The sequence below is a fragment of the Hevea brasiliensis genome, chromosome 16 (assembly GCF_030052815.1).
Source record: "Hevea brasiliensis isolate MT/VB/25A 57/8 chromosome 16, ASM3005281v1, whole genome shotgun sequence".
NCBI classification, from domain to species: Eukaryota; Viridiplantae; Streptophyta; class Magnoliopsida; order Malpighiales; family Euphorbiaceae; genus Hevea; species Hevea brasiliensis.
In genome coordinates, this window is record NC_079508.1 from 52,661,901 (window position 1) to 52,670,715 (window position 8,815).

At 34.5% G+C, this 8,815-nt stretch overlaps 1 protein-coding gene across 1 annotated transcript; it reads left to right on the forward strand.

Annotated features, from left to right (window-relative positions):
* Window positions 1-3,482: 3,482 nt before the first annotated feature.
* Window positions 3,483-5,478, forward strand: LOC110634453 (ethylene-responsive transcription factor RAP2-4). The gene has a single exon (XM_021783458.2). The coding sequence runs from the start codon at window positions 4,058-4,060 to the stop codon at window positions 5,162-5,164; it is 1,107 nt and encodes a 368-aa protein (XP_021639150.2). The 5' UTR covers window positions 3,483-4,057; the 3' UTR covers window positions 5,165-5,478.
* Window positions 5,479-8,815: the final 3,337 nt, after the last annotated feature.

The following is an 8,815-nucleotide window of genomic DNA, read 5'->3' on the forward strand; positions in this document are numbered from 1 at the left end:
CTTTTTGCTGTTATGATATGAAAATTATGACGATATTGCATTTCACTCCACAGGGTGCATTAACTTTATATAGCTATAGAGATTATGGTTAAAATTGATATTTTACTCTCTGAATTGAACGCTCACTCCTGTTCATCTATTTTTCCATGTGAGGATTATTTATTGTGGCTAACCTGCTCTTTTTCTTCGCAGATTCATTAATAGTATTTAATGTATTTTGTATAATTGAGTTAAATTTTAGACTCCGCATGTATTATAAGTACTTATTTTTATTTTGGGCATGTATTATAAAAGTTTTGTTGAACCTGTAAAATTATTAACTGTATGCATGATGGGATTGGATGAGAGAGCTGAGCTCCTATTTGAATTATGACATTTTAATTATGTGGAGGATGAGCTGAGCTCCCCAATTTATTATATATTGTGTTTACAGGTCGGGCCAGTCAAAAACTCTCCGTTGAATGGTCTATTTTATAGTCGGACTCTGTCAGGTTGAATTCTTGAAATTAGGCCCAAATGGGCCTTAGAGTTGGGTTGAGGAACAGCTAAGCTTACTACGGGCCTCGAGGGCTTTAGACTGGCCTAGGTCCTAGTGCCGGTTCGGCGCATTGGTTGGGTCGTGACATTTACTGTGTAAAATTTAAAAGTTGATGGGGTTTTATGTTATATTTTTAAGTTGAGAAACTATAATGTTACAACTAAATAAGTTCGTGATAGTTATCAAATTATAGAGAAAATTAGACTACACTTGCTTATTAATAATTTATCAAATTTTATATATATAAAAAAAGAATATGCAATTTTTAAGAAAAAGAATTGTAAGAAATTGAATATTTATATTATTTGATGTAACTACTTAATTTGATTTTTTAGATTTTTTTTAATTTAGTTGTAATATATTGTTATAAACTATTTATTATGAAATTGTTTATATTATTAATAAGTAATGAATTTTCAAATAATACTAATTTTTTAAAAATATATTATAATGAGTCAAATTATTCAAATTCAAGACTTAGAAATTATTCAAATTCAAGACTTACATAAAAGTATCGAGGCAAAACTTATTTTAGAAAATGAAATTTAAATAAATTTACTTAAAATTTAATTAATTTATATAATAAAATTTAATTCATTTACAACGATAGAAGATCAAATTTTAAAGCACATTAAAATAATACATATTTTTTTTATAAAATATCAATTTTTATAATTATAAAAAATATAAATTTTATATAATTATAATATAGGGAGAGAGAGCAGGCACCTAATAATAGCAGCGCGTTTTACACGGCAAAAAGAGGACTAACGGCTGCAGGATGCCCTCCATCAAAGGTAATGGACACGTGGCGAAAGAGCAGAAGTTGTTGCATTGGAAAGAAAACAGCAGCGTGATTTTGACTAGGGGGAGGCTGACTGAAACCGCGTGAAAAAAGTTTCCTAAATGGCAAAGGGTTCCACCGAACGCTCGTGTCTGTTCTGCACCGACAATTTCTCCTCTGGACGCACCAATTTCTCTTGATACGTTCCCAGTCTTTCTTTATCTTCATAATATCACATGATCACAATTTGCGAATGCGTAAATGAATTGAACAAATTTTTTTTTTTTTAATTTTTTAAACATAAATTTCATTGAAAGCCTCAAAAATGGCGTGTGAATTTCCAATCTTGTGCATTTATTGCTGCGTCTTCCCATTGTTTCCTTCATATTTTTGTAGTGCCCAAGTCAGACCGAACGTGAATATAATCAATTAAAAACAACTATTTGAAAAAAAATAAATAAATTAAAAACAACTAAAAAACTGGCTTAACATTAAAGCTAATTCAAAATTTTGCTAGATTCAGAGACTCAACGCTGTGCATTACTCAAGCATCCGGATCCGGATTACGTGTGTCGGGTCTGATTCCGTGCCTACATAACCCGATATTCAATCTGCTCAACTACAACTCAACTAAGCAAACGCTCTTTGGGTTTAGTTTCGTAATTCCTCTGTATCCCCGAAGAATAACATTCACGCATTGGTATGCAGCGTGTTTGTCACACCCTCCCAAATTAAACCACGTGCAACGTTTGTAGTCCAACACTTGAATGTTGCGATGCCCGCGAGTGGGTCAATATTCCTCAAATCACTCGGAAAAAATCAAAGGCATGTTCTGCGTAGATTGTACGAATGATTAGCAATACATTAGATTTGAATCAATCACGTGAGCTTATTTTACTGCAACGTAAAAACTGGCGATAACCGTTGTAAACAGGATAGTGAAGGTCCTACCACCACATGCCACACATTTAAAGTCAAATAAATCTTCTTTTCAAGCTCAATTGCAATTAATTAAATAAATATAATAATTTTCATTAGAAATATATTTAAATGTAATTTACATTTTTTTTTCATTTTTCATACAGTTGAATTTGTTATTGTTCTCATAAATTATTCTTAATGTTAAGCATATTTCTTTATGAAAATTATTTAAGAAAATTGAGTTCGTACAATAATAAATTTTAAATTTTTATAAATATATTCATAAGTTTTTAGAGACGTTAACTTGGCAGCCCAATTTCTATGAAAACAAACGAGGCATATTTTAAATTTGATTAGCACAAAGAGATCAAATTAGAATGGACCATCAAAAAGATATATATTTTTTTAATTTTGTTAATAGAAAATTAAAAGTATAGAAGCTCAAATTTAAATTTTTTATATTTAATACGTACGGATATTGATGGAGTCATGAATTTCAACTAAAAGGGTATAATTAATTAGAAATACATATCACATTTAAAAATAAATATATAGAGTAAAATACATATAAATATATAAAATTATTATTATAAAAATATAACACAATACAAATAAAGTCAAAAAAAAAAGAGAAAAATTAATACCCATCTAAAATAGGTCGAACTTAATAAATAAATAAATAATCAGCAGTCGGCAATTGGCAGTCAATTTAATAACATCACAACTGTGCTCAGTCTTGGTTCACCATTGGGCACAACCTTATCCCCAAATTAAATTTCATATTTTTTAAGTATTTTAAGCACAAGTAGATTGAGACTGCAAATATTAAAAAAAAAAGAAATTTAAATAAAAAAGAAAAAGAGTTTTTTTTTTTTTTTTTTTCTAAAGATAATATCCAACAAGAAAGTGTGAAAGGAAAAAACAGTGTCAACGAGATAAATTTAACGCCAACTCTACAACTGCCCACGGCCACTTGACGGTTGTGGTTCACACGTGTCGTTCCCTGAATAAGATTATCTTCACGTGTCAGCAATAGACGGCTCATTTTCTGTGATTGAAAATGTTATACGTCAGCTACGAGCGCAGCCTGGCTGGATGCTGATTAGTAGAAGGAGAGGACATTGAAAATTATTGAATAATAATTAAATTTAGGTTAGAAAGAGAAATTTGTAATAAACGACGTGGTTAATTGAGATAATCAAGGCCCCACCCTCTTTATATAATGGCAAGGGAGCTTATGGTATTAAATAGAGAGGGTGAGTGTTGCACGCTAACAAAAAAAAAGAGAGAAAAAAAAAAGGGAAAGTGTTTTGAGAGATTTTTAACTGCTAGTTTTGGTTTTCTTTATTTTGTGAAATCCCCCCCTCTGATTCTCCCCGCTTCTCTGAATCCCTTTCTGTTAATCATCTGTCTTTCAGGTTCTGATTTTCGGGTTTGTTTTTGAGAAAATTTTATAAAGAAATGAGTACAAAGCAAACTTAAGAAGGATTTCTCGAAAGCCAGGTGTTTTCAGAATCGAGATCCAGGTTTTTTTTTTAAATAATTTTTCCCAAGTTTTTCTCTTTATTTTCTTGTATTTTCAGCTGTTTTTTTTTTTTTTTTTCTTAGCTGAATCAGCTTGGAGGGTTATTTTTTGGTCCCTCAAGGTTGGTTATTAGGCCTTTCAATCGTTTAGGGGTTGTCTAATTTTAAACCTCTTTGATCTTTCTTTCTTTCTAAAAAAAACCTGTTCTTGAACTTGTTCAAGTACGGGTGGGTTGTTTTTTAAATCTTGATTTTTAATAATCCTAGTTGAAAATTTTAGCTTCTGAAGCATGGCAGCTATGACGGATTTACACAGTAGCAGACATCCTCAGTCAGCCCCCTTTGGGGGTGAGCTAATGGAAGCACTTGAGCCTTTTATGAAAAGTGCTTCCTCTTCAACTACGCCTTCTCCTCCTCCTTCTCCTTCTTCTTACCCTCCTTTTTCCTCTTCTTTACCCCCTCTTCCCTCTACTTCTTACAATTACCTATCCTTTTCTTCTTCTTCTTCTTCTTCTTCTTCTGCCTCTCAACAGCAGGCCTTTTTGTACCCTGATAGTTGCTCCACGTTGACTACCCTTCCATTTTCGACAGGGTTCTCGATCCAAGACTTCACTGGTCTTCAGCATTCAATTGGGCTCAATCAGCTTACCCCCACCCAGATTCATCAGATCCAGACTCAGGTTCACCTACAGAACCAAAATAGTTTCCCTTTTCAGAATAACCAGAATCAGAATCAACATACCCTCAATTTTTTAGGTCCCAAATCCATCCCCATGAAGCAAGTAGGCTCACGAAAACCCACCAAACTCTACAGAGGAGTAAGGCAGCGACATTGGGGTAAATGGGTGGCCGAGATTAGACTTCCCAAGAACCGTACCCGACTCTGGCTCGGTACTTTCGACACAGCCGAGGAGGCGGCCTTAGCTTATGACAAGGCAGCTTACAGGCTCCGAGGTGACTTCGCGAGGCTTAACTTCCCCACCTTACGCCACCAAGGGTCCCACATCGAAGGCAAGTTTGGCGAATACAAGCCTCTCCATTCCTCAGTTGATGCGAAGCTGCAAGCTATCTGTCAAAGCTTAGCGGAATCGCAGAAACAAGGAGGAAAAGCTGAGAAGCAATCTCCGAACAAGAAGAAAGCCCAGGTGGGGACCACTCCGGTGATAGCAGCGGCTAAGGAAGACGAGTCACGGCAGGAAGTTACTCTGGTTAAGTGTAGCAAGGTTGAGACACCTTCCTCCGTGTTGACACAGAGCGAAGGGTCAGGCGGATCTTCTCCTTTGTCAGATCTCACGTTTCTGGATTTGGAAGAGGCACCGTTGGATGTTGATTCTGGAAATTTCAATTTGCAGAAGTGCCCATCTTATGAAATTGATTGGGCTTCTCTTCTATCCTAGATTAGTGATGTTATCTGTTATCTTTGTTTTTGTTTTCTCTGACGTCTTAGGTTTAGGTATTTGGTGGCTGCAATGAAGTTTTTGGCAGTTGCAGTGCCAGGGCATAAGTTTTCAATGTCTGTAGTAGTACTATTAGGGTAAATAAGGTTGATGTTCATGTGAATCTATCTGCCTCCATGGTTAGCTGTTCTTTTTATCTCTGGCTTAGCCATGGAGAATTTGTACTTGTTGGTGTTCATATTAGTATTGTAATAGTATTCCATTGCTAGAAACTTCTTTATTATATTTTCAATGTATAATTCGACTTTTCCTTCTGCTGGTATGTTTAAAAAAAAGGTATGTGTAATTGTTTCTTGGATATTGTTATGATAATTTATGAAGATCTGAAAATTGCTCAACACTTGAATAGGAAAATAATGTTTGGATGATGATTTTGATATTTCTTTCGAGCAATTCATCTAATTTTTTATGATGTGAGATTGTGATCGAAAGAATAGTCTCTGGCTGATAGCAGAATGGTATAATCAATAATTCAATTAAAAAAAAAAATCATCTATAGTTGAGCGGATTACATGCCCTGCAAAGCGTTAGGCGGTGGCAGGCAACATCAATCCTCTAGATTAAAAATGTGATTCATGTAGCCCTATCGTAGCTTTTGTGCAATGAACACGACCCAGGCTCAAATTTGCCTCGGATTATAAACAACACATTATTTCTTATTTCATCAATAAAATATAGTGTTATAATCACACAAATATATTCTGAAATTGCTGCAAGGTGTCTATTCTTGAAGCGAGATTCTGTGAGGGGTGAGGAGGAAGAGCATCGTTCATGGCAGACAACATCATTCATGTAAGGCGAGGGGAGTCTCCTCTTGGACCTCTGTAGTGCAGTTCGCATCGTTGTTCTAGATGGGAAGGCTTGAGATTATGAACTGGAGGCCCATGTTAATGGTGAAAAGAAAAGAAGTAAGGAGGGGAATTGAAGGAAGCGCTTGGTGCTCTATGACTGTTTTAGCAAAGGACACTAAAATGCAAAATTTTAAGTATTTTCTGGATTCAATTTCTTTTTTTTTTTTTAATTTTTTGATTTAAAATTAAACTGAGTAGAATAAATTATTTTTTTATATATTTAAAAACACACTTATACAGAATAAATTAAATTTTTATATATATGTAAAATTAAATTAAATTAAATTAAATTTCTAAATTAAAGTAGTTTGATTCAGCTCCACAAACCCACACTTTCTACAATCATTTTATGTGACCAAACTATTGTACACGCAAATCAATTGTATTCACATGATTTGCCTCTGTTTTCACCAGAAAGAATGGCAAAATTTTCCCTCAGACAAATGTTGTCTTGTCTTGTCCTAGTGCTGAAATCTTGTCTTCTTCTTTTCAACCTTACCAACAATATCTCGTTTAAGCTGCTAGAAATTATAAAAAAAAAAAAAAAGTCCTCACTTCGAAAGCTTCAAAGTGCAATGAATCACATTAATTCAAGGATTTGGTAATGGTACCCACATGTTATACTGGTGTAGTGCCACATTCCATTTATATTATAAGCAAGAAATCCGAGGATGTTTCAAAGGTCAGGAGAGTTGTAAGAAGCTGCTGCCTTCTTTTTTCTTTTAGATAAAATTAAGAATATTTGATATGGAGATGAAAAGTGTTGGCATTTCTCATCTCTGATCCCTTCCCTCAAAAGAACAAAAATGGAAATGAGTGACGATTTTTAGAGATCAGCAGCCTCTCCCTTTATTCTTATTCTTTCTTCACATAATACAAAGGTAAAAAGAAAAAAAAGCCATGTTCACGCCAAGGAGACCTGAAAGAAAGGTCGAAAAGAGATTCCTGAAAAGGTCCCAAGGTGCTAGATCATCCAATAATCCAATTTTTACCCAACTTATATAATCAATCTGTTCATTCTTTCTTTCTTTTTGGGTTTTTATTCAATTCTTCTAATTCATCAAGAACAACTTGATAAGATAAATTCAATTAGGGTTAGGAATTAGAATTAGAATATATACTTTTGAGAATTATCTAACGAGCAATTGTGAGAGGCCAAAGTTTGTAAATATAAAAGCTAAATTTGTGTGCTGTGACCCAGAAAGTCGAGTGTGCGTGTGTGAAGATTAAAGAATAATTATGTTATGACGATATCATTATAGATTATTATAATATAAATGATTTAAGTTAAAATACATTTATATATATGTAGTAAATGAAAAATATAATAACAATAGCGGAGGGTTTACAATCCAGCAATTGGGATACAAGAAGCTATGACTATTACGAGCTAGCCAATCCGCTGCCTAGTTGGTAGACCTTCTAACAACATTAACAATAGTTGATGAAACAAAAGCAAAATAATTATTAATATCTCCCAGTATAGCAAACCCATATTTTGGTGGCAACTGAGAGCTTCTCTTAGCACTACTGCTTCTCCTACTGACGCTGATGACAAATGAAGTCAAAAGTTATGCCCATCAATCACTTGCCCACAGTTATTTCTAATTGCTTCCCAAGCTTGTTAGAGCATTCCAAGCAACATCAGTGTTGAATTTAATGAGTCCAGGGAAGGGGGTGGGGATGGCGTTCAGTTTCCTCTTTGTGGAGATTGGCTGATGAGGAAAGGGAGTTGGCTCTCATCTCCACAAAAAGTTTTGAACTTTAGGAGGAAATTCTTTGCTTCATCCTTATGGCTATTGACCGACTAGAGAAATCCAAAAATGGCCTAATATTTCCTACAATATTCAAGTCATAAATTCGACAATTCGGCTTTTGTTGGGCTTGATGAACAAGTTATTCATTAATTTTAAGGAGCCCAGTTGAGTCTTCAAATGTAATGATAAGGGTACAAAAACCACCTCTTTTGATTTTGAACTAGAGGCCTATCGCCAAGTTAGACCAGCTAATGGCCGAGCGGTCCAAAATCAAATCAATTTGACTGAGAATCGAAATTAGATTAATCAAAATAAAATTTAAATCAGATTAAAATTAATCAGTTCAATTCTAAACTAAAATAAAAAAAATTTCTCTTTTTTTATTTTTTTTTTAAATGAGAAAAAAAATATTTAACCATCAAATTTGATTATAATCATAATCTGATCAAAACTAAAACCAAAACTAAAGGCCCTGCAATTGGTCCCTCTAAAATTTAAAGCAAAACCAATGCTTCCGGTCAACCCGGTAGCCATGTCTAACCCAAGTTATTCCATGCTACGCCAGAAGCAGCAGCCTTGTTTCCTGGAAGTACAAGGAGTCCTAGGTGAATCTCTAAGCAATGCCAATGGCATTACCTCGATCACAAACGATATGAATTACATTAATAGGTAGGCCAGATGTTCATATTCCTTGCATCTGGATGACTCAGTTCAGGTTGGATTTTGCATGGTCTGGATTTTCTGTCAGCTCAAGAAGTCTCAACACAGACGAAATTCATAAGCTAAGCATGGCCATGCATTTCGAGACTACTACCCAATACCCTTCCACCCAACAACCAAGCAAAGGGAATCTACTGTTTACCTTAATGTGGCCTGTTCTTAGACCATTTGGTAACTGAATTCTCACACAACATCAACACGGATAGAAGGGAGACATGAGCGCCCTCATTTATCCCAAAGACAACAAATGAAATCCAAAATCA

What these genes read in the sequence shown, in the direction of transcription:
- LOC110634453 (XM_021783458.2), top strand. Translation starts at nt 4,058, where the DNA reads ATGGCAGCTATGACGGATTTACACAGTAGCAGACATCCTCAGTCAGCC.